Here is a 26800-nt window from a genome sequence, read left to right as displayed (position 1 = left end):
GTTCAAACTCATCGGAGGTTCCATGGGAGAAAAATGTGGCAGTCTGCTTATGTAAAGAATACAGCCTTGGAAACTCTATGGGGTAGTTCTACATGTTCTATAGGGTCAGAATGACTCAACAGCAATGGGTTTGGTTTTTATGTTTTTAAAACTGATGCAAGAGAATAGATTAGTTAATTCAACACATACCAAAGTTTCTTGTCCTTCTCCTTTACACTCCTACATAGTCGGAAGTATACTCAGTTTCCCTGTAATATACCAACTAACTTCACAATGACATTACCAACCTATTACCAAAATTACCAAAAACCAAAACCTGTTGACATCAAGTCAATACCGACTCACAGCAACCCTATAGGACAGAGAAGAACTGCCCTGTAGGGTTTCCAAAGAGCAGCTGGTGGATTTGAACTGCCAACCTTTTGGTGAGCAGCCATAACTCTTAACCACTACACCAACAGGGCTCCAACCCTATTAGCACACCCTATATGTTTCCAGCACAGACCACCAAGGTCTTCTGTTCAAGTACTGAAGCAAGACTACTTTTTAATCGCAGCTGCAGTGATATATTTAAGGGACCTATATAACATGTCCCACAGTGCTTCTACCATAGACTGTGGAATACTATGCTGCCTCTAACACTGAGGTACCTCAGGAAAGCAAGCGCCAGTATCCCCAGCCCCACTCTAATAAATTCCACAATTCTTGTGTGAAAGAATACTCACTTAACATTTAAAAAAGAGGGAAACTAAAACTAGTTTCTAAAAAGTTGAGGCAAAAATCACAAAAACCGTAACAAAAAAGAAGTAGATTCAGTTTGGCAACTTCTCATTAAAAGCACACAGGCATGCTCAAAGCCCAGAAAATGACTTGGGCTTAAAAGAAATAATTGCCCATTCTCCCCAGGAGAAACTAATATTACAGAAGGTGGGAAAACGTACACTTATACCTCATTTAAAGAAAGAGATGTGTTCTAATATAGTTTCTGTAAAGCAAATTACTGATAAGGGACTTTTATTTTACAATTCTTGCTTTATAATCAATCTTTTGGGGTAGGGGGGACGAAAAGGCATCCTCTGAAAATTACAGCCAGTTTTCAAAAATCACTTTCAAAAAAAAACAATAACTTTCTGACAAAATATCAGTACCATACAAAATAATTATATGGTATTAACTTTAAAAAATGTATGGTCAAAAATATGATAAGGCCGTGTTTTTCACATTATTTCCACAAGGTAATCCTTAGGGCAATTAAGCTAAGTTCTTCACCAACCTGAAACTTTAAATCTTATAATTTATAAACTTCTAATTTTTACCTTGGAGTCCCTGGGTGGTGCAAATGGTTAAAGTGTTCAGCTGCTAACCAAGAAGTTGGAGTTCAAGTCCACCTAGAGGCTCCTTGGAAGAAAGGCCTGTTTATCTACTTCTGAAAAATCAGCAACTGAAAACTCTATGGAGTTCTCTACTCTGACATGCATGGGGTTCATCATGAGTCCGGATCAACTCCATGACAACTAGTTTTTTGTTTTTTGTTTTTTTACCTTAAAAATATTTTCTCCTACCAAATTAATCAACTGACTACTTTCTAGACATCTTTGCCTGACAAAACCTATATTTTCTTCTTGTTCAGGAAATATCACCACACAATGGCTAAAAAGACCAATACTAGTTGTTGTTAGGTGCCATCAAGTCGGTGCCAACTCATAGTGAGCCCATGTACAACAGAACAAAACACTGCCTGGTCCTGCGCCATACTCAAAATTGTTGCTGTTTGAGCCCATTGTTGCAGCCAGTGTATCAATCCATCTCATTGAGGGTCTTCCTCTTTTTTGCCGACCTTCTACTTTACCAAGCATGATGTCCTTCTCCAGGGACTGGTCCCTTCTGATAACATGTCCAAAGTACAAAAGAAGTCTTACCATCCTCCCTTCTAAGGAGTATTCTGGCTATACTTCTTCCAAGACAGATTTGTTCATTCTTCTGGCAGTCCATGGTATAGTCAATACTCTTTGCCTATACCATAATTTAAATGCATCAATTCTTCTTTGGTTTTGCTTATGCATTGTTCAGCTTTCACATGCATATAAGGCAACTGAAAATACCATGGCTTAGGTCAGGTGAACCTTAGTCCTCAAAGTGATACCTTTGTTATTTAACACGTTAAAGAGGTCTTTTGCAGCAGATTTGCCCCATGCAATATGTCATTTGATTTCCCGACTGCTGCTTCCATGGGCATTGATTGTGGATTCGAGTAAAAAGAAATCCTTGACAACTTCAATATTTTTTCCACTTATCATGATGTCACTTATTGGTCCAGTTGCAACAATTTTTGTTTTCTTTATGTTGAGGTGTAATCCATACTAAGTCTTTGATCTTCATCAGTAAGTACTTCAAGCCCTCTTTGCTTTCAAGTCCTCTTTTAAGCAAGGTTGTGTCATCTGTATATCACAGGTTGTTAATGAGTCTTCCTCCAATCCTGACGCCGCAGTCTTCTTACATATAGTCCAGCTTCTCGGATTATTTGCTCAGTAATAAGTGACTAACTCTCAGCCCAAAGTCCTTCCTCTGGACTCCCATAGTGCACTGCACATACCTCCACAACAGGAGTTATCACATTGTAATCATATGTTTGAGTCTTGTTCTCCCCTACTAGTAGACACTGAATTCTATAGTAGCCATGTTTTAGGTACCCTTCTATAAAATAGTACCAGGAACATAATATAGGCTCCATAAATAAAGATTATCAAGCAGATTGGTAAACTGTGCCTTGATTGATAGGCCTGTTCTCCAGCAAGTAGTTGTGATAAGGTGTGATCCTTCATCAGAAGGTAGAAGTGATCAAAATGACGCCTAGCAAACCTGACAATGATCCAAATTATGCCTAGTGAACCTGACACAATGCTCATTGGTGTGGCATGTGGCGTCAGTCAGAGGATACCTAAATTCTCCAAACTGAGGGTTCTGTTCCTTAAAAGGTGGAGTGCCATAAAGGAGAGAGCAGTGAGCTTGAGGTCAAAACACCTAACTTCAAGCCCCAGGTTTATTTCTACTTTTTTGTCACATGATATTTGTCTTAACCTCTTTGGGCCTCAGTTTCAGAGATAATACCCATATCATGCCTCTTTCTCAGTATCAGTGAAAAGGGATTTGATAAAGTCTAGTTCTTTTGAGCATCTTCAAAATCAGCCCCCTCTCTCCATCTCAAACACCATCTCTTTAAGCCCAGCTGTCATCATCTCTTACCAGACTCCAAATGCCTGTCTCTCTGCAGCCTTTCTCACTCCTCTCCAACTAATTTTCCATACAGAAGTCAGCAATCTTTTCAAAATGCAACTCTAATCATGTCATTATCATATACTCCCAATACTTCAAAGGTACATTACTGCTCTTAGAAGAAACACTAAAATCCTTAGTATAGCCTATGACAGCCTGCCTGATATGGTCCTGCTCACTCCTCCCAATTGCATTCTGTCTCACACTCCACCCTGTACACACACACATTCTCTGTGTTCCAGCCACATCAACCTTCTTTCAGTCCCTTGAATATACAATGTTCCCTCTCACCTTATTATAGCTCCCTGAACATTCTCTTTTCCACACCTGAATTTCCCCTAGTTGACTCCTACTTATCTCAAGTCATCCAAAAGTCATTTCCTTCCGTCACCTCTCACCTGCCAATGTTCTCTCACAGCACCAAGTACTTTTCCTTCAGCGCACATCCCATGATGTATGGCGAGTTTATTTCTGTGATTATTTGATTCATGCCCATCTCTCCCCTAAACTGTAGCTCCACAAGGATAGTGACAGCCTTTTACTCATCAATAAGAAATGTAGTATGTTTCAAAAGAGAGGTGATCTTTTGAAACTTGATAATAGAAAATTATAAGACAGTAATGTTTTTACATGTATATTTTCAGCGTTTTTTTTACATTTCTTCTTCACTATATAAGTATTTCTAAATATTTTTAAAATCCTAGCCAATATTTAAAATCATCATGATGTAAAACACTGGAAGACTAATATATTTTTCTAAAACACAGAAACAAAGGCATTCCAAATCAAAAGCATTTACCTGTCTGAACTTATTCACAGCTTTAGGACACTGCAAAACATGGCTATTAAATATAAAGCTGAACCTTTTATAGGCTTATGTTAAAGTCCAGGAAGCTATAAAAGGATTACGGCCCCTATGAAGCAGTAAGAAAACAATTAAAATGTATGACAGAGAAGGATTACAAAGCATATAACTGGGGAATTTATGGCAGTGAAGTTAGTAACAATAAACTAGTTTACAGTAACCCCGTATTCAGAAGAGAAAAAAAAAGTTAGTTCTTTAATGGTTCACAATTCCTATCTCACCAACATTTACTGTGAACAAAAAGTTCTGGCATATGGTGAAGAGTTAGTCAAAATATATACAAAATTGTATTTTAAAGAAAAAAATGGATACTAATATATTAAATATGGCATGTTTTTAGTTCTTTCTCCAAAAACACACAATACTGTTTTCTCCAAGTTGGTACCTAATATAAGTACGTTGTAGGTTTTCCTCCTTGTTTGCAAAGTAAATAGCTGGAAAATAAGTGCTGTGTTTAAGTCCCCAGCCTTTCTTTTCTCAATGGTGCTTAAAGTCCTATTCTTGTTGTAAATCAAAGTAATTAAATAACTCTTTCAGGCTACAGAAAACTCTAAAAGTACAGAACTGAAGCAGTACTGCCTCACAGGTTTTCAATTATTAAGGTACCTCACCTAAGGCTTAACCTATCTGAACCTAGGACTGAGGAATTCGGGCTTGAAGGAGTTGCACAAGCAGTGGAGAATGTACCTTTAAAAAATGATACTTTGGCTGGAACAACAACTATCACAAGTGCCTTAAAATGTCCTCCAAGAAACAAAAAAGTGTTGGTGGGGATATGGAGAAAGTAGAACCCTTGTGCGTTGCTGGTGGGAATGTAAAATGGTACAGTCTATGGAAAATAGTTTGGTGGTTCCTCAAAAAGTTAAGCACAGAATTACCATATGACCCAGCAATTCTACTCCTAGATATATACCCAACAAACGGGGGACTCAGATACTTGTACACCAATGTTCACTGTAGCACACTATTCCTAAGAGCCAAAAGGTGAAAACAACCCAAGTATCCATCAACAGATGAATGGATAAATAAAATATGGTATATACAAACAATGGAATATTATTGAGCTATAAAGAGAAATGAAGTTCTAATACATGCTACAACATGGATGAACCTTCAAAACATTATACCAAGTAAAATAAATCAGACACAAAAGGATAAAGATTGTATGATCTCACTTATATCAAATATCTAGAATAGGCAAATGAATAAAGACAAAAGTCTATTAGTGGTTACCAGGGGCTGAGGATGGCAGGGGCAGGATATGGGAGTTATTGCTAACAGGGTACTAAGTTTCTGTTTGGGGTGACATAAAACTTAGGAATGGATAGTGGTGATGGTAGCACAACATGGTAAATAAATTAACGTCACTAAATTGACTAAAAATGGCTAAAATGGCTAGCCTTTTGTTATATATATTTTACCACAATTTTTAAAAAAGTCCTTCATGGTAGAAACTGCCCCTACAAGAGACTTCTCTGCTTATACTGTTCAATTAGTATCAATAAATGTACCCTAGGTATCCCTAACAGTAAAATGGGAAAGACTCAGGACAACAACCAATACGTATGAAGAGCCTACTATATATAAGACAAGGAACCCTAAGATGCAGTCATACTAAACTGTTCAAAATTCTCCTGAACACTACTGTTCTGGCTCTGTGTCTTTCCCACTATTGTTCCCTCCAACTAGAATGCTCTATCCATCAATTCTGCCTTCAGCCTCCTCCGAGACTGCCCTAAGAACTCCTCCATCTGCTCATTACTAAAGCACTTCATAATATTCCCTACAGCACCACTTAAGTCATTCTTTTTTATGGCTATAGGCAGGACTTTTCCCTCTATGTTCCTTGAAGACATGTGCAAGGTCTAAAATAGCTTCCTATTTTCTACACTGCCTTGCACATTATAGATCAAATATTTATAAAAGGTTACGGTGTTAGACTGAAGGGACTTGGTAGGTGTCAGTCTCAACCCTATCTTTATGGTAAAGCAATCAATGACCACAGAATCGAAATGGCTTCCCTAATAAAGCAAACATTTATTGAGCACCTATAAGTAGCAAGGCCAGAGATGAACTAAGCAAAATTTCTGACCTCAATGAGCTCACAATCCAACAGAGAATATAATTATAAACAACAATTACCAAAAGAGAAAAAAAAAAGATCCCTCCACAGTGATATATGAGGTACGAACAAGATCCCGTAATAACACAAAAAAGGGCACCTAGCTTAGCCTGAATGTAGTCAGTTAAAGGCCTCCCCTGAAGAACTCTTTGTACTGGTTAGTCAAAAAGAGAAGGGAAAACAACCCAAGGGTCCACTGACAGATGAATGGATAAATAAAATGAGGTCTAGTGGTTAAGAGCTCGTCTGCTAATCAAAAGGTCGGCAGTTGGAATCCACCAGTTACTCCTTGGAAACCCTACTGGGCAGTTCTACTCTGTCCTACAGGGTCACTGTGAGTCAGAATCAACTTGATGGCAACGGGTTTGGTGGGTTTGTTTTTTTTTTTTTTGGTATACATACAATACAGTATTATCAGTCATAAAGAGAAATGAAGTTCTGATACATGCTACAGCATGAATAAACCTTGACAACATTATGCTGAGTGAAATAAGTTAGACCCAAAAGGACAAATATTGTATGACCTCACTTATATGACATATCTAGAATACGCAAATGCATAGAGTCAAAAGTTTATTAGTGGTTACCAGGGACTAGGGGGAGAGGACAGAATGGGAGTTATTGCTGAAGAGGTGCTGAATTTCTGTTAAGGGTGATAAAAAAAACTTGGAAATAGATAGTGGTAATGGTTTCACAATGTGGTGAATGTAATTAATGTCACTGAATTTTACATGTAAAAATGGTTGAAATGGCAAATGTTTTGTTATATGTATTTCACCACAATAAAGTCAAAAAGAGAGGGAGAGAAGAGAAGGGAGAATGTAACAACCAACAGCACAAAGGCAGAAAGTACGGCGGCACTTTGAAGGATATTCAGGGGTGAGGGGACCCATGGCTGATTTGCCTCTGTTGAATAAATGAATAAAGGAATGTATGCAAAAGAAAAAATAATATATGTTTCCTATTTGCAAAGAATTTTCATTCTATTTCGGGTAATATCGTATTTGTTTTGTATCATTGGTTAAGGATCAACAAGAGGCAGCTGGAAATAGCACTGGATTAAAAATCAAAAAACCCAGGTTCCAGTCCTAATTTTGTCACTAACGACACAATTGCTCTTGGGCAAACCACACTCATGTGGAAAATGAGATGTCTGAACTAGATTCATTACTGTCTCTTTCCACCTCAAACATCTTTCATGTTAGAATGGAAGGAACAGATTATAACAGATGGACAAGAGAGAATTTCCAGAGCGACTGATACTTTTTTAAAGGAGGAGTAAGATGCCAAAACCATTGGATAAAAGTTTGTGGGGTACTGGGTATGTATAAATCTCAAAACATCACCCCACAGATTACTCATTAATTACTAAAGGAGGAAGGTACTTTACAATGTAGTATTCTGGCCAAAAAATGTTAACCCGGAATCTAATTTTAAGGAAACAATCACAAATTCAGATTGTGGAACATTCTGCAAAACAACTAGCCTGGACTCTTCAAAAATGTCAATGTTATGAAGGAAAACATGGCAAGGGAACTGTTCAGGTTAAAAGACACAAAAAAGACAAGACATTTAAATGAATACGGACTGGGTATCGGATATTGTGCTTGTACTGATGTTAAATTTCTTAGGTGTGATAACGGTGTTGTGATTATTTAGGAGAACACCTTTATACTTAGGAGATACATGCTGAAGTATTTAGGAGTGAAGTATGATGTCTGCAACCTACTTTCAAAAGACCAACGGTTCAGGAAAAAAAAAAAAAAGATACACACACACATACGTATGGAAAAAGAGAGAGACAAAACAATGTGGCAAAATGTTAGCAAGTGGTGAATCTATAGGTGAAGGTATGAAGAAATTCACTGTGCTATTCTTTAAACTTTTCTGTGTTTGAATTTTTTCAAAATAAAAAGTTGAAGGGGAAGGATGAGTGAGAAATTCGCAGAGAAGAAGGAGGTGAATCTTCCAGACACATGCTATGAGAGATACAGAAGTAGCAATTTAAAGATTGTAGAGAATTAAGATGGGGTATAAATTGTAGACATGAACTGTAACTGGTATAAGATTTCAGCGATCAGCAGGGAAGATTTCAGGAAAAAATGGAATTTTAACAAGGTATTAAAGGCTGAATAGAGTTTAGATGGACAAAACTAAGTGTCCTTTCAGACAAGAACATGAGCAGAGCTGCGTTAGCCACAGTATGTGCATATATATAAACACTTACACATATATAACATATATATATACACATATATATACACATACACATACACACATGCAGTTACGACATTAGCCCTTTTGGACTGAAGGTACAAATTTGGGCTGGTGGTAGAGTATGAAGAGCTTGGTAAAGTCTGGGAGTCTGGACTCTATATATGGGCAATGAAGAATTCTTCAAGGTTTCTATGTTTCTCCTAAATAATAAAAGTCACACTTGCTAATTTAGAAAATAAAGAAAAGTAGAAGATGAATATAAAAATTACCCCATTTTTATTATTAACATTTTCGGTCTTTTCTACCATTTTAATGCAGTTTTTAAAATAACTGAGATCATATTACTTTTTTTCACTTAAAATAATCATTTTCCCAAGTCACTAAAAACTTTATAATGTCACTCTAAATGGCTGCATCATATGTACTTATCCAGATTTGCTCAATCATTCCTCAATGCTAGACTTTTAGATTGTTCATAATTTTTTGCTATTTTAAAAAATATTTAGATGAACATCTCTACGTTTTAAGTTTTACGTGCACTTTTGATTCTTAGATCGGATTTCTGGAAGTGGAGCTAGCAGTCAAAGGATATGCAAAAAGTGTCAGGTTCTTAATGCATACTGCAAATTGCTTTCTAGGAAGATTATACCAATTAGCACTCTTATCAGTATTATAAAAGAGTAATTGTCTCACATCACACTCTCAATAATATTCAGTTCGTTCAACAGTATTTACTAAGCACCTATATGCCAGGTTCTGTTGTGGGCCCTAGGAATTCAGCAGTGAACAAGACAGCCAAAAGTCCCTGTATTCTAGTGGGAGAAGTAGACAAAAAAAAGATACATAAGCAAAAAAGCTATAGTATAATATAGGGCTAAGGAGGAAAACAAAGAGCAGAAGGCAGATACGAAAAAGTGCTGCAGGAGAGGGGTTGAAAATTGAGACAGAAAGGCCGTAGACGGCCTGCCTCACTGAGTGGTAACATCTGAGTAAAGACCTGAAGGAAGGGAGCGAGCCATAAAGCTATCTGGGGAAGGCACTCCAGGGACAGGTCATAATAAGTGCAAAGCCCCTGAGGCAGGAATACGCCTAGAATACCTGAAGTGTTCCAGAAATAGCCAGGAGGCCAGTGTGACTGCAGCAAAGTGAGCCAGGGGGACAGCAGTAGGAAATGCATTCTGAGAAGGGGTTCACATCTCATGGTACCTTGATAACTATTACACTGTCATTTTTTCCATCTTGGCTATTTGGTAAAAAGACAAGATCTTACTATTTTAATTATAGGAGGTTTTTGATAATGAAACTGGTAAGATGACCCTTTCTGGTGGCAACAACCTCCCTACGCAAACATGCCTCTCGCTAAGAATCTCCTTCATCTCTTTCCAGAAGAGAAGAGGAAACATAAGAAGTGGCTGGTGCAGAGCCCTACTTCCTACTTCATGGATGGGAAACTCCCAGGATGCCATAAAATCATCACAGTCTTTTAGCCATGCAAAAACAGTAGCTTTGTGTGTTGGATGCTCCACTGTCCTCTGCCAGGCTACAGGAGGAAAAGCAAGGCTTACAGAAGGATGCTCCTTTAGATGGAAGCAGCACTAAAAGCACCCTGAATCATAATGAGTGGGAAACCAATCCTATAAACACAGTGTAGATTTAAAAAAAGATGGTAAAACGAGAGTTATGTTTGAGGAAGATCAACTTGGCAGAGGCATGCTTGATGAAATTAACCAGAGGAAATAAAGGAAACAATGTTGAAAGTATTAGAATAATCCAGATTGATTCATTTATTCATTCAAAATGCATTAATGGAGCACCTAAACATAATAGGTACTGAGCTAAGCACAAATAATAGGGAATAAAGAGTAGTAGAAATGGGAATGGAGAGAAAATAAAAATTATAAAAAGCATTTCCAAAATATATCAACTAAATTTGGTAACAAGATACAAGAAAAGGAGTACAAATTTATATGTATTGCAAGTTGCTTGTGAGCAGGAAGTATGTCTAATTCATCTTCGTATTTCCCAGTTCTTTGAACACTGTAATAATGCTCAATAAATGATTAATGAATCAAAGATGAGTCAAAGAAAGTTTTCTCAAGATGGAAAAAGACCATGGAAGGCACAAAATCTTGGGAAATGCTCACTTAGAAATGGAAGGAAGAAATTAGGAAACTTGTCATGGATTGAATTGCGTCCCCCAAAAATATATGTCGATTTAGCTAGGCCATGATTCCCAGTATTACGTGGTTGTCCTCCATTTTGTGATCTGATGTAATTTTCCTATGTGTTGTAAATCCTAACCTCTGCCTGTGCTTAATGAGGCAAAACAAAATCAATCCCACTGCCAACTAGCCGATTCTGAATCATGGGACCCTGTAGGACAGAGTAGAACTGCCCCACAGGCTTTCCAAGGCTGTAAATGTTTATAGAAGCAGACCGCTACATCTTTCTCCCATGGAGTGGCTGGTGGGTTCAAACTGCTGACCTTTCGGTTAGCAGCCAAGGGCTTTAACCACTGCACCACCAGGGCTCCTCTTAATGAGGCAAGATTAGGTTATGTTAAAGAGCATCAGGATGGGATGCAACACCCTTACTCAGGGGAGTTTCTCTGTGGTGTGGCCTGCATCACCTTTTATCTTACAAGAGATAACAGGAGAGAGAAGCAAGCAGAGAGAGGGACTTCATTACTACCAAGAAATAAGAGCCAGGAGCAGAGTGCGTCCTTTGGACCCAGGGTCTTGCACTGAGAAGCTCCTAGACCCAGGGAAAGATTGATGACAAGGACCTTCCCCCAGAGCAGACAGAGAGAGAAAGCCTTCCCCTGGGGCTGGCACCTGAATTCGGACTTCTAGCCTCCTAAACTGTGAGAGAATAAACTTCTATTTGTTAAAGCCACCCACTTGTAGTATTTCTGTTATAGCAGCACTAGATAACTAAGACCAACCTAAACAGAAAAAGGAAAGGAGCAGAGAAGCAGGAGGAGAATCAAAACTACTGTAGCATCATGCTGAAAGAGCCAAGCTGGAGAAGATTATCCCCATCTTACTTTTAATGGCAGCAAAGAAGCTAAAAAACATGATGACCAAGATCTGGATTTGACAACAAAGGAAGTCATTAGTTGTGACAGTGGGAAGCCAGACTGTAGATGCTTAATTATAAAGGCAGGGGCAATGAAAAGGAAGTAACTAGCTATTTATTCCTTAAGAAATCTTGCAGTAAAAGAAGACAGGAAAAAGAGACAGATAATGACACCCTAAGACACAGAACTCTGCCAAAAAATGCCTACCTACATTAGCCTCTGAACATGCAGTGAGGCTAAGCAAGCCTTAAGGAAATACAACATTCACCCTGGTTGGGATTCCCAAACTACCAGGTAGGTTGAATAACTACAGGAATGATCCTCTCCATACCATGTAAAAAAAAAAAGCAGCAAAATTGCACATTAGCTACTGATATCTGCTTTGTTAAGTGACCTTAAGAGGTCACAGATAAAGTAATTCCTGTTCAGTAATAACTGCTAGTTTGTTGGATATTTAGGTCATGTGAGATAAACCAGCTTAATGCAATTAAGTTTCTTTTTTCTGTTTGTTTTAGTCTCTGTGATTCCTATTAGAAGCTTTCCTCAAATATCCAGAGAAGCTAGACTCCATTCAAATTTAAAAGCAAGGCACTAAAATGCTGGCTAGAAGTTCTGTGTCAACTGATAAGCTTTACAGTAGGGTTGTTGTTACTGGGTGCTGTCAAGTCAATTTTTGACTCATAACGACCCAATGTGACAGAGTAGAACTATTCCATAGGGTTTTCTAGGCTGTAATCTTTATGGGAAGAGATTGCCAGGTCTTTTGTCCCACAGAGTTACTACAGGGTTCGAACCCCTGACCTTTCGGTTAGCAGCCTAATGCTTAACCACTGTGCCACCAGGGCTCCTTCAAATGGCCAATAAGCACATAAAAAGATGTGCAACATCATTAGTCATTAGGGAAATGCAAATTGAAACCATAATGAGGTACCACTTCACTACCACTAGGATGGCAATAATAATAATAATAACCAGACAAAAACAAGTGTTAGTGAGGATGTGGACAAATTGGAAACTTCATACATTGTTGGTGGGATTGTAAAATTGCACAACCGCTTTGAAAATTGTTTGGCAGTTCCTCAAATGTTAAACATAGAATTACAATATGACCCAGCAATCTCACTCTTAGATACATACCCAAAAAAAGTGAAAACATATGTCTACACAAAAACTTGTACACGATGTTCAGAACAACATTGTTCGTAATGGCCAAAAAAAATATAAACAACTCAAATGTCCATTAGTTGATGAATACATAAACGAACTACGGTATGTCCATATAAGGGAATATTAATTGTCCATAAAAAAGTATCAAGTACTGATGCATGCCACAACATGGATAAACCTTAGAAGCACTATGCTATGTAAAAGAAGCCAGACATGAAACGTCACATATTATATGATTCCTTTTATATGGAATATCCAGAATAGGCAAATCTACAGAGACAGAAAGCGGTTGCCTAGGGTTGGGGAGAAAAAAGCATGGGAAGTGACAGCTAATGGCTACAGGGTTTCTTTCTGGGGTGATAAAAGGTCCTGAAATTAAACAGTGGTGATAGTTGTGCAACTTTGTGAATCTGCTAAGAACTACAGAATTGTATACTTTAAAAGAGTTAACTTTATGGTATGTAAATTATATTTCAATTAAAAAAAATTTTTTTTAAAGAACCATTTGTTTCAGCAGTAAAATGTTTCTAAGGAGAAATGGTATAAGTTCCTTAATATGAGCAAAGGTTAATTTTCCAAAGATCAGGACCCATCCATCATATTCTCAGTAGATTTGACTTTTTTTCCAGGTATACTATTATACAAGGTGTCTTAGACAATTAGTACTGCTTTAACAGAAATACCACAAGTGGATGTCTTTAACAAAGAGAAATTCATTCTCTCACAGTCTAGTAGACTACAAGTCCAAATTCAAGGCATCAGCTCCAGGGGAAGGCTTTCTCTGTCGGCTCTGGAGGAAGGTCCTTGTGATGCATCAGTCTTCCCTTGGTCTGGGAGCATCTCTGCGCAGGAACCTCAGGTCCAAAGCACGCGCTCTGCTCCCAGCACTGCTTTCTTGGTGGTATGAGGTTCCCGTGTGTCTCTGTTTGCTTCTCTCTTTTATATCTCAAAAGAGATTGGATTAAGACACTATCCAATTTTGCATACCTCATCAGTATAACTGCCGCTAATCCATTTTATTACATCATAGTGACTGAATTTACAACACATAAGGAAATCACATCAGATTACAAAATGGTACACAATTATACAATACTGGGAATCATGACACAGCCAAGTTGATAGATATTTTTGTGGGACACAATTCAATCCATGACACCAGGTTAACAAAAAGATTTTTCCAAAGATTGGCCATGATTCTCCCCATCCTAACACATCAACTTTTTTCACTTTTTTCATATTCCTTTCCAGACTTTCTCCATAAACATGTATGTTTTTACATGTCTATAATCTGTGTAAATAATCAGTGTAATTTATTGCCATATTGCTTCATGGCCTTCAAGGTTATCATTAAATTCCTGCAATTAGTTGATATCTGTAATTTTCTTAACTCCTTCTCCTCCATCTCATCTTGAAGCGTTAAATATTTAAGTTATTTCCAAATTTTAACTAGTATGCATAATGTTGAAATATACATGCAGCATGACAAGTCAACATAGCTCTTTTCTTCTGTTGAATTGTATCACTGAGTTAAGATTTTTCAGGAAAAGAATTACTAAACGAAAGGGTAGGAACATTTTTATGACTCTTGGTTGCCTTGCAAAAGTATTACAAATTTACATTGCTATAAGCAACACAAATTTGCTATATTAAATATTACCATTTTTTATACTTTTGATGTAATCAATGTTAAAAAATTTTTCTCAGAGTAATTTGAAATCTTCCTTTAGACTTAAACAGTTGGCTATATTCAAGAAAGACACAACAGGGCTTCCAAAACCCGTGACCACTTGCTCTATTTCTTTAAGACTTTATTTACTTTTTTAGTCACCTACAGTTAAGAAGAATAAAGATTTTCTTTTTTAACTCCATGTACTTACAAAGGAGGGCAGAACATGTAATAAATTGTTCTGGTTTCCTTAAATATATATATACATGTGTCCATCTTGTCAAATAATGGTAACTGCTAGAAAAATCAAAGAGCCTGGAATTCAATCACAATAAAAAAGAAAACCCACAATAATTAGCCACTTTTAAGATTTCAACTTCCACAACTATAAGCACACATGGCCTAAAGCATCTTTTGACTATCGAGAGAAAGATCAAGAACAACCAAGAGCCTAAAGAATTATTACAATACAGTGAAATCTGTGAGAACCAGAACTCAACAGGACTGCCTTATTTTTCCGGGTCTTGCAAGTTTTCAGTTTTTGACAGGGTGCAGCTTATTACTTTTCAATTGCTTGTTTTAGTGGAAAATATTTGAAGTTTCCTTCTCTGATAGGTTTCCCCTTACACAGGTTCCGGACTCTGACAGGTTTTACTGTAAAAATAATGGTTAACTGAATACTAACTGCCAGGTACTAATGGAAGCATTTTTACATGATTATATTAATTCTTACTCAGAACTCTATGAGTTAGAAAGTATTCCCATTTTACTATGAAAAAAACTGAGGCTGAAAGGGTAAGGTATTTGTCCATAGTTAATCTAGGTAGAGCACACAGTTCTTAACGTTTGCATTAACAGGTGGTATCCTCCCCAAAGCATGTGAATTCAAAAAGAAATATTCCCACCTAGGTCTAACAGCAAGAGGGGTTAAATATGGAGAAATGATGATCTCACCATTATTACAGCATTATTTACGATCAGTAATAGCATTCATGGAAGATGGGGGAGGGGCTTGGCACCCCCCCCCATTATCTCTATCAGCCCCTAAGCTAGCCCAAATAAACATATGGTCTAAAAAAGGTACTTGTTAATATATTAGTCCCCCAGCTCCCCCTTCCAAAGCTTGCCACCCTTAAGCTTCCCCTCTATAGACATTCTGGAGTTGGTAGAATGTGATAGTGAAAAAAAGAATACTTCTGATTGTTTCTCCTTTTTAGTGTTGGTAGGATTCGGGGTTTCTCATTTGTGTGTTCAGAGAAAAAGAAGGCAGAAAGACAATAGTAAAATTGCCTTAAATCCTAGTGATGTATTTTCCTGTATTTAAGTTTAATAAATATTCATTATGCCAAAAAATCTGACTGGAATTGAAGTTTACCACCAATAAAATACATGCATTTAGAAGAAAGGGCACCTTTCAAGGAAATATACTTTATACGTAACTGCAGTAAACATCTAATTACAGTCCAGAAGTTTATTCTTAAAAGTTTAAGTAGTCCAACAGCAAATAGAACCATAAAATATTATGTTAGCTCAGTCTATTCTGCGAGGTTTTCTAGTTAATGGCATTTTAAATTGTGCTTGGATTTGCTAACAATTACAATTAATCAGCCCTTTACAATAATTTGGAGTGTTTCAGAATGTAAATAATTCTGAGGTGCTCTGGGAGGGGGCAGGTGGTAAGTAATCCCCATAAAACCAAGAGAAAAAGCAGAACAAGGCTTTTTCCTGTTTTCTCCAGATCATACTAAGTCAGAGCCAGTATTCAACAATAGTTTCTCTCGACCTAAAGGTCAAAAGCTCAGGCTCTGGTGACCTCATTAATGCAAATGACCTCCAAAAATCAGGAATGATTCTCTGTAAGAATTTGGCTTACACTATTTATAAAAACTGAATAAAGGACACATAGACACATGAATGGGATGCAGGAGGCTTCAAATGCTTTAGTGAAGATTCCAGTGGAAATTTTATAGATTTATACTATAAAATGAAAAGAAAAGAAGTTTCCAAATCCAATCGTCATTACTCTCATAGAAGAAACAACCAAAAGGAAAATATATCATTAACGGATACTGAAAATTAAATTTAACAAGTTAAATCAAAAGAAATACCTTATATTTAACTACTTGCAACTTCATGCAATCTAGTTACTCAATACTCATTTCTTAAAATACCTTACTAGTCTGATCTTAGCAACGTAAAAAACACAATCAGACTGAACTAAAATAAAAAGCGAAATAAAACAAAATGAGCTGACCCTCAGTTAGACTTACTTTCTATGTAACAAAATGCCCGTCAAAGACTGCTTGGATTCAAGGTGGCTAAAATATTGACATCAAAATCACAAGACAAATAAAAACCAATGGCAAATCTGAATATTTGCTTTTTCAATAATACAATTACCTTTAACTCTGAATAATCTGGAACCAGAAGCCCACCCTGTTGGAGTAGAAAGAACTCTGATACAGAAGTCTGGGACATGGGTTCGGGTCCAATTGATGTTACTAGCTAGGTAGGTGGTTGTTGTTGAGTGCCATCGAGTCGATTCCAACTCATAGTGACCCTATGTGACAGAGCAGAACTGCCCCATTGGGTTTCCTAGGCTGAAATCTTTACAGGAGCAGATCGCCAGGTCTTTTCTCCTGGAGTCGCTGGGTGGGGTCAAACCACTGACTGCCAAGCACTTAATCACTGTGTCCCCAGGGCTCCTTAGCTAGTTAGGTAACCCTAAGCAAGCCATTTACGTTGTCTCCTCTCTTTCCCATGGTTTACCTTCCCTATTTAACAGGTTGACTAGACCAGTGTTTCCTAAACTCACCTAACTGAAAGATTTATCTCAAGATAACTGTTAACAACATGGATTCCAAGGTCCCCTCCCTGGAGATTCTGGTTCAGGAGGTCTCTGAATGAGGCCTTGGACCTTATTCTTCACACGTGACCCAAGTAATTCCTATCATCTGGTAAACCTGGCAAACATTGGACTAGACAATCCTCAAGCTGCCTTTCAGCTCTAATTCTATACTATCTGAATGTTTCATAATGATGTTCTAAAAACATCAATTTGTAATTTTTGATGTGGGTTATTTCACAAAAATAATAAACATAGAAGATCATAGAAACAAATATATCCACTCAGGGACAACACTCATGTCTTAAACAGCAATAAAAAAAATCCTCCTTCGTTCTAGGCAAACAGAACACCTCATTTGGTGAGTCAAAAAATTTTTAACTTAAACTCTCAGGACATTAATATGGAAAGATATGTTGAGTTACAAGGATACAGAATTGTATGCTGAATGTTTTAAGTGAAAACTGTACATTACATTCTTCTTTGAAGTACTTCCTTAAAGAATAACACCTGTTCCTAGCTTAAAAACAAAGCTAGAAAATAGCCTAGCTAAGTCCCTAGCAGCTGTAAACCAGCATGCTCTGCAATATTGGAATGCAACTGTTGTAAAGCTAAAAGAAAAAAAAAAAAAACTGGTTACTAATTCTTCAAATTCAACCTTAGTGTGTACAACTGGGTGGCTAAGAGTCTACAGTCTTTGGTCAGGAAGGTTTTCAGGTAAATGGAGAGCCTCTAGGGTGCTTTCTGCACACAAAAGTAAACCAAAAACCAAACCTGCTGCTATCGAGTTGATTCCAACTCATAGTGACCCTACAGGACAGAGCAGAACTGCCCCCATAGGGCTTCTATAATATTTACAGAAGCCGACTGCCACATCTTTCTCCCGCGAAGCACCTGGTGAGTTCGAACCCTCGACCTTCTGGTTAGCAGCCAAGCACTTAACCACTGCACCACAGGTGATCCTTCACACAAAAGTAGTAGCCTTTAATTTAGCTTTTCCTTTCCCTACACTATTTTGCTTTAGACAGTTTTTCTAAGATTCTCATAATCCCTTAGTAGGATTTACTGAGCTTATTATCTTATTTAGATGTATAAGTAACTACAAAACTGAAAAAAGAAAGAGAAAGACTGCATTGAGTACACAGGGGCAGAGTTGTAAAGGATGGTCATCAGAAACCAGTTATTATATAAATGTCTACAAAAAATGTAGACAAAATCAAGATTAAAACACAAGCCTGAGTTTGAGTCACACTTCCAACAGACACAGATAAGAAACCAAGACTAAGACATTATACTACATATTTTAGCTATATGAAAAACGGTTGCAGAGTAGTCCATTAGAGTAGCACACCAGTACAGTATAATGCCAGTATACAACATTTGCAAAATGAATCTTGATGCTTTGATGTGCAAAAAACTGGAAATAAAATTCCTTTGATTTTGGATCATAGTGGCCGAAGAATTGATTTATTTTAATGGCAAAAATGGGGACACCAACTGTTATGCATGGAGCCCTGGCGGTGCAGTAGTTAAGAGCTCGGTTGCTAATCAAAAAGTTGGCAGTTCAAGTCCACCAGCTGCTCCTTGGAAACCTTATGTGGCAGTTCTACTCCGTCTTATAGGGTCACTGTAAGTTGGAATCGACTTCCTGTCAATGAGGTGGGAACTATTACGCATAATTTCACAGAAGCACTGGGTTTAAAGCTATATATGTTTGAATACATTTCTGTGTCTGTTGTCCAGAAGCAATATTTTCACCAAAACCAAAAACCAAACTCATTGCTATCGAGTTGATTCCAACTCATAGCGATGCTATAAGATTTCCGAGGCTGAAATCTTTACAGAAGCAGACTTCCGTATCTTTCCCCTGCAGTGTTTTTCACAGAAGTCCAAAATTCACACTCAGTAAAATAGAAATGTGTCATGAAGAACAAGAGAACCAGTACAATATAGAGGTTAAGAGTTCAAGCTCTGGGACATCTAGGTCAATTGGCATAACAAAGCTTATTAAGAAAATGTTCTACATCCTACTTTGGTGAGTGGCGTCTAGGGTCTTAAAAGCTAACAACTGGCCATCTAAGATGCATCAACTGGTCCCGACCACTTGGAGTAAAGGAGAAAGAAGAACACCAAAGACACAAAGAGACAGAATGGGCCACATAAACCAGAGACTTCATCAGCCTGAGACCAGAAGAACTAGATGGTGCCCGGCTACCACCAATGAACGTCCTGACAGGGAACACAACAGAGGGTCCCTGATGGAGCAGTAGAACAATGGGATGCAAAACTCAAATTCTAGTAAGAAGACCAGACTTAATGGTCTGACTGAGACTGGAGGTGCCCCAGAAAGCATGGCACCTGGACTCTCTATCACCCCAGAACTGAAACAATTTCCGAGGCCAACTCTTCAGACAGGGATTGGACTGGACTGTGGGACATAAAGTGATACTCGTGAAGAATGTGCCTCTTAGTCAAGTAGATACAAGAGACCAAAGGGGCAGCTTCTGTCCAGAGGTGAGACGGGAAGGCAGAGAGAGTTAGAAGCTGGTTGAATGTTCATGGGGAATCAGGGGCAGAGGGAAGTTGCAGAATGGGGTGAGCAGCTGGGGTCTCATAACAATGTATGTAAAAAAAAAAAAAATTTTGTATGGAAGACTAACTTGAAATTTAAACTTCAATTTAATTACAAAAATTAAAAAAAAAAAAAAAACAGTTCAAGCTCTGGTGTCAGACATACCTGAGTTAAAGCCCCAAATCCATAACTTGCTACATGACCTTTAACAAATCATTTAACCTAAGCCTCAATTCCCTCATTTGTAAATTGGAGATAATACCTCATTCAGTCGTTGTGAGATTTAAACAAGGTAATTCATGTAAAGCACTCAGCCAGTACCTGAACAAGTAAATAACAACAACAATAATAGCAATATGCTAATTGTAAAATTAACATAATTACTGTCTTCCAACCTAAAGGTTAGCTAAAGTCTTCCGGTAGTCAGGCAAAAAGTTCTAATTATTAGAAAGAAGATATGCACATATACTTTTACAAAGGTAGCTTTTCATTTCTTTCCATATTGGAAAATCTTTCTATTCCCCCCTCCTCAGCAAAGAATAACTCAGATTAATTATGTACAGCTATGTACAGAAAAAGGAGTCCTGGTGGCACAATGGTTAAGCGTTCGTCTGCTAACCAAAAGGTTGGCAGTTTGAACCCACCAAGTGGCTGCGCGGGAGAAAAGACCTGGCAATCTGCTCCCACAAAGATTACAGCCTAGAAAACCCTACGCGCAGTTCTACTGTGTCACACTGGGCTGCTATGAGTTGGAATCAACTCAACAGCACTTAACAACAACAGCATAAACAGAGACCCTGGGTGGCACAAACGGTTAAGTGCTTGACTACTAACCCAAAGGTTGGCAGTTGCAATCTACCCAGAGACAACTCAGGAGAAAGGCTTCCATTTCCAAAAGGTCACAGCCTTGAAAACCCTACAAAGTGCAGTTCTGCTCTGTAACACATGGGGTCACCATAAGTCAGAACTGGCTGTGTGGCATATATACAGAAATAGATTCAATACATTCTAAATTAGGAAGGTTAATTTTCAATGAGATCTGAATTGGTGATCTTATCAGTTTGGAGGAGTTACAGGGGGTATTATAGAATTTATTTTTGTTTTTGTTTTCTGGAAATGGAAAAGTTAGCAGAAAGAGAGAAGAGGAAGAAAAAGCCTTTAAACCATCGCACATGCTATTATTCAATGGAGAAAAACAATAGAAGGTTGACCATCCGCATTATTTCATAAATGAATTAGAAAATAAAGAAGAAAAAAAATCAGGTGAAATATTCCAACTCACACATGAAAAAGAACTAATACAGCTGTTAGTAAGGTTAAAGTGATCAAACCTATCAAATAAAAATCCAAGAAAGAGAAAGTGAAATATCAGTTATGCCTATAGTTTAAGTAATGAATTCCATCCTTTTAAGATAACGGCTTAAATTTCCCATTTGTACCCAATAGTCTGTGCTGCTATTCTGAATATGCCACTAGCTTGAATGTGACTTTACCCTGTACTATCTTTGAAACCAAATATATCATTCTTATTAATAACAAAAATAAAATCTTGTAGAGTACTATTTTTCTAGAGTTCACAGGAAAATATTAGTAATTCAATTATTTAAAGGATAGATTTCAAAGAAAATACTGTTAACAAGACACTTAATTTTGGGAGAAAAAAGGTTCCTCATGAAAATAAATCAACCACAGAAAATTGTTCCAGGACAACTAAAAACAAATTTCAAAATAATGCAAATTTTGATATTTTGCATACAGACATGATTAATGAGTAGTAAGGTAAATAACAGAATTCTGAAAGAAAAAAAAACGGAAGTGAAGAAAAGACTTCAGTAGGGAGTACAAACTAGTGTTATCAATCCATCATTATGTGTGCAAAAATTCCGAATAATAAAAAAACATACAATGAATTGTCTGTATCAATACTAGGAACTTAGCAATTGAAAGAAAATTAAGTACTTCAGAGGCACTTTCAAGCATTCTGTATAGCTTTCTGTATTATAGATATTACTGCAAAATTAACGAAGAAGGGAGACTGGCTAGATGTTCTCATTAACAACTTAGCAATCAAAGAATAATGACACTCCCAAAAGCAGCTTTGTCACCTAGAGAAAATGGACATTTTCTTTTTACTGCTTAAGAATCCAGAACAATCTCATTCTGTTTTTACATGCAAATTACCAACCTCCAAAGCATATTCTGCTCAATTCCTTTATCTGAAAATTACTGCAGTGTGATCTGTTCAAGACAGGACACTATCCAGCCAGAAAAATGGAATTAGGGCAACCACACACTATGAGTATGTTCGGCTCATTACATCCACTGAGCTGTCACCAGGTACACATGGCCTTCTGCACAGAGGAGGTCATTATCGGTGATAAAAAATCTATCTGAAGAAGGAAAACTTAGTTTTAACGGACCATCAGGTCATTAAGTTACATACACACTTCAGTACATGGACATGCACTAGCATCATAACAATTTTTAAAGCCTCAGCATCCCTTGGTTTTCAAATAACGCTAGCTATTTATTGGGGACTTTTTAACAGCAGAATTTCAGTAATAATAGCATGAGTTGTTATTCACCTGATCGTCACACGGCAAAAAAAACAAAACAAAAAACAGCACAATGCAAGAAAGGTGAGCAAATCAGACTCTGCACTTCCCTTCCCTGTTAAATACCCTAGAACAACCACAGTTGACTTGATACATACTTCAGTTGACCAGGTGATCAAGGTTAAAAAGAACACTTTTAGACTGAAATGACTCAAGAAATAAATAAACCATCATTAATTAAGGGATTTATCCCATTGTTAAAAGCTGAAGGGTTCTGCCAAAACCACCCTTGGTTTGCAAAATGCTGTTTCAGGTAAATTTAAACAAATAATAAAGCAAGTTAAACAAGATACAGTAGCTTCCAAATTATATATTAACAACTAACCTTAATTTTTAAAAATCTCTTTTCCAGCTAAGGCAAGTCACACCCGAATGAGTGAATTGTTTTGGTGGTACTCACCTTACCCCACCTCCCCCACCCCCAACGACAGATGTCAAATCGTTCCCACACGTCCCCAGACAACCAGGAACAGAAGCAATAGAAAATGCACGTCCAATCTTTGAAACAACGTCAGTGTAGAGGTTTAAGGACAAGGAAAATGAGTGTACTAGGTTTAGAAAAACTATTTAAATGTTCCAAAAGCCTGCGGTTAGAGCAGGTCAACCAAATGGCATCGCATGGTATTAGCCGGCCCCTACTTTCACCTACCCACTCAGAACGCAGGTAATAAATGCAGCAGACCTCTCAAAACCTGAGACACCCAAGGGAAAAAAGAAGTATCATGCACAGCAATTACGCTGCCTGCTTTTTGATACGGAAGAAAAAACAGGCAAGTGATGGCAGTCCTATGCTTTTAAAGAACTCAGGAGCGCTTACTAGTTCAATCCGTCCCCAAATCCACGCCAACCTTTCAAATTTACAATGAAGAAAGAGAAGGAGAAATTCCGGTCAACTCGCCTTGGGGGGTTGGTCTGAGGGTAGAGGACTCAAGTAGGGAGGAAGATGGAAAGAGGAAAGAGCAAGCCAATGAAAGATATCAAAATTTCCCACCTTTCTTAAATTCCTCCAGCATAGCGTCCAACTTGGTGTCGTTGAAAACAAAATGCAAGGGGTGGTTATAAAATTTGGTGATGGTTTTCAGGGGAGTACAGTCATCTGGGTCCACAAAGGCCAAGTCTTTGACAAAGAGGAGGTCCACGATATTGGAGCGCTCCCCCTCAAACACTGGAATGCGAGTGTAGCCGCTCTCCATGATCTCCGACATGGTATTGAAGTCCAGGATGGCCTCGCCAGTGATCATGAAGCAGTCCCGGAGCGGAGTCATCACGTCCTCCACTGTCTTGGTGCGGAGCTCCAGCGCCCCTTGGATGATGTTCAGCTCCTCTTTGACGAGGTCGTTGTAAGGGTCGGTGACTCGGAGCATCTCCAGCAGTTTTTCCCGGTTATAGACTGTGCCTATCTCCTGACCCAGGACGCAGTCCAGCAGCTTGCTGACCGGGTAAGAAGCGGGGAAGGTCATCATCATGAAAAACTTGGTGAGGAAGATGGTGTTGGCGCCTACGGCCAGGCCGTGCCGGGAGCAGATGGCCTGGGGCACGATCTCCCCGAAAATGACGATGCCGATGGTGGAGACCACCACCGCCACGAGGCCGGAGCCCGCGATGTCATCGAGCAGGATGGTAAGCGTGGTGTTGACCAGCACGTTGCCCAGCAGCAGCGAGCACAGCAGGTAGTTGCCCTGCCGGCGCACGGGCTCGATGCGCTTGGCGTAATTTTTCTCCTTCTCGGTGCCGCAGTTCTGCACGATGCGCAGCTCCATTGGGTCCAGGGCCATGAGTCCCAGGTTGAGGCCGCTGAACATGCCCGACAGGCACAGCAACAGCGAGATGAAGATCACCTGCAGCCAGAAAGGTAGCAGAAACTTCTTCTCCTCGCCCACGATCATCTTGGTGTCCTCGCCATCATGGTAAATCCAGGTGGTCTCAGCCCACGGGGGCGGCGGGAGCCCGGCCACCCCGGAGCCGCCCTTGCCCCCGACGGCGCCCCCGGCTGACCCCGAGCTGCCGGCGCCCAGGGCTGGCGTGGAGAGCGACGTGCACAGGTAATAGGACTTGCTCTTCTCCATCTTGCGCAGCGGTTTTATCTCGATCTCGATGATGCCCGAGGTGCGGCGGTTGAGGATGATGTGGGGCAAAATGATGATGTCTGAGGTGCGGATGCCGCAGCGCTGGGGGCCGCTGTCCGGCTCTGGCGGCGCGGGGCCACCCAGCCCGCGGTCGCCCGGGCTGTGGCGCCGCCGCTCGTGCTCGGTGAAGGCAATGCGGGACCACGTCTCGTTGTTGATGTTCTGCCCGTAAACCCGCAGTTTGACCCGGGTCCGCTCGCTCACCCGCAGCGCCCCCCCTTCCATGAACGACACGTCGTTCGTGTCCTCCAGCCTCAACCCGATGATCACCGTCTCCTCGTTCTCGCTCGCCGCTGCGCAGCCACCCCCGCCGCACCAGCAGCTCAGCAGTAGCAGCGGCAGCAGCCGCCCCGCCGCTGCCTGCAGGACCCCCCGGCCGCGGGCGCTGAGGCTGCGGCGCGCCGCCATCTTCCAAGTGGGCAGTGCGGCGGCTGCCTGCCCGCCCGCCATCTTTACTTCGGGTTCACCAGCGCCACAGCCAATCATGGGGTGGCTGCTCCAGCTGCGGCTTCATCCTTCCCACCCGGCGGCGCGAGCGCAGACACCGGGCCCTGGGCGAGACTGCAATGGAGCGTCCGCACCCAGTGCTCAGCGGTCCGCCTCCCTGACTGAGACTGACTCGGCCTCGGCCAGCTGAGGAACCCCTAGGTTCGTGGGAGGGGGAGAGGGAGGGAGAGGAGGACCAGCCGCTTCCACGAAAGGCAGGCCCGCGAGCCAATCACGAGCGGGTGCCCGCCCACCCAGCCAGGGGGCAGGAATGGGGGCGTGGCCGTGAGTGGCGCCGCGGACCAATGGCAAGGTAAGTGGGTGGGGAAATGAGTTGCCACAGTCCCCCTCAGCACGCCAAGTTTCCAACTGAAAGGCGCGTGACTCTTGTGTATGTGCGAGGGGAGGAGGTGTGGCCAGTCAGAGCCCGATAGCCAGTCAGAAATTAGAGCTGTAGAAAGGGGGCGGGGCCTCTGGTCCAGTTGCCAATGAAAAGAAGCCGTCAACCGGGCTGGCGCTCTCTGAGGAGACCCAGTAGTAGATCCTCGCGCCTGCTGCAGGCCTGGTGGGACTGATGCCCTGCTGTGCGAGGTCGCGCTTTCTCGCTGCACCCCGTTGCTGGCCACCCAATACTTACTGCCGGTGCAGAGCGGATGCGCCTTCCTGCCCCCGGTGCCCGAGAAGCTGATTTCACTAGGGACCGTTTAAGGCGCACGTAAGTCCCAAATTAAGCCAGGGCACCGGCCGCGACCCTGCGCGCCCCCTTCCACCATCTGTGTATGCAGCTCCTCCCGGGATATGCGGCAGTCCGGTGGCCCTTGCACCGCGGCGGACCGGCTCTGCTCGCGCCTTTCTTCCCCCTGCCTGGACGCGCGAGTTCCGCCGCTCGCGGTCAAGTGGGGCCACCTGCCGGCGGTACGGGCGCCCAGCAAAGCTTTCCAGGTCCAACGCAAACCCCAAAAGGACTGGGAAGTTAAGAGTGGGGCAGTTTCCCAAACTTCCTAGTCATAAGAATCACCTCATTCCTGATAAAAGTACATATTCCCTGGATCCCATCCCATACTTACTAAAGGGGAAAGGGCCAGAAATCTATTTTTAATAAGCACCCTGGCAAGTTTGGGAAATGAGAAGGGACAGACATCTCAAGGCAGCCCATAAAGGCGCCTTTCAGTCACAATGACCAAACCTTGCTAAGGTTCATAGTTCCCTCTGGAAAAAACAACGAAGACCTAGCTCCCCGTGACTCCCAGGCCCACTGCGTCTGGGGGAGACACAGCAGCAGAGTAGCTGCCAAATTGATCTTTTTCTCCCAACGTAAACATCCAAAAAATAATCACTCCCTGTTTTTGTTCTTGTTTTTTTTTAATATTCTGCAAGAACATTTTCTTCCCTTTTTGTAAACAAACATTTCTGATTAATTTCTGGTAGGGATGATTGCAGTGGCCTCTCCTCTTCTACACCTGCCCGGTACTCTCCTCGATCCAGCATCCAGGGTGGTCTTGTTAAATGACATCCTTTCGCTCCTGTGTTTGAAACCGTCCAGTGGCTTCGCACGTCATCACAGTAAAAGCTAGAGTACCTACAGTATCGGACAAGGTCCTAAGGGTCTGCTCCCTCCTCTTACTTCTCTCACCTCATCACCTGCTGCTCCAAACATGCTCTTCCAGCTGTTTCTCAATCACTCCGGGGATGCCTTTGCACTTGCTGTTTGTTTTCTATGCCTGGAAGTCTCTTCCCCCAGATGGCAACATAGCCTGCTAGTTC

The 26800-nt window shown here is 40.3% G+C and overlaps 1 protein-coding gene and 1 pseudogene across 3 annotated transcripts in view; one reads left to right on the top strand and one right to left on the bottom strand.

Moving 5' to 3' along the window:
* The window catches only part of CNNM2 (cyclin and CBS domain divalent metal cation transport mediator 2), a 157475-nt gene extending 132276 nt beyond the window's left edge, over window positions 1-25199 (bottom strand). For 2 of the 3 annotated variants that reach the window (XM_004370093.1, XM_004370094.1), the window contains exon 1: window positions 23416-25199. In XM_004370093.1, the coding sequence (XP_004370150.1) occupies window positions 23416-25036 (1621 nt within the window). In that variant the 5' untranslated portion in view covers window positions 25037-25199. The remainder of the gene's footprint in view (window positions 1-23415) is intronic. The other variant, XM_023741098.1, reaches the window with a different exon arrangement.
* LOC101356773 (40S ribosomal protein S27-like) lies at window positions 9724-10076 on the top strand (annotated as a pseudogene).
* Window positions 25200-26800: the final 1601 nt, after the last annotated feature.

The sequence above is a fragment of the Trichechus manatus genome, unplaced genomic scaffold (genome assembly GCF_000243295.1).
Source record: "Trichechus manatus latirostris isolate Lorelei unplaced genomic scaffold, TriManLat1.0 scaffold00007, whole genome shotgun sequence".
Classification (NCBI taxonomy): Eukaryota; Metazoa; Chordata; class Mammalia; order Sirenia; family Trichechidae; genus Trichechus; species Trichechus manatus.
The sequence above is the reverse complement of the archived record's forward strand: the minus strand, read 5'-3'. Positions and strand labels throughout refer to the sequence as shown.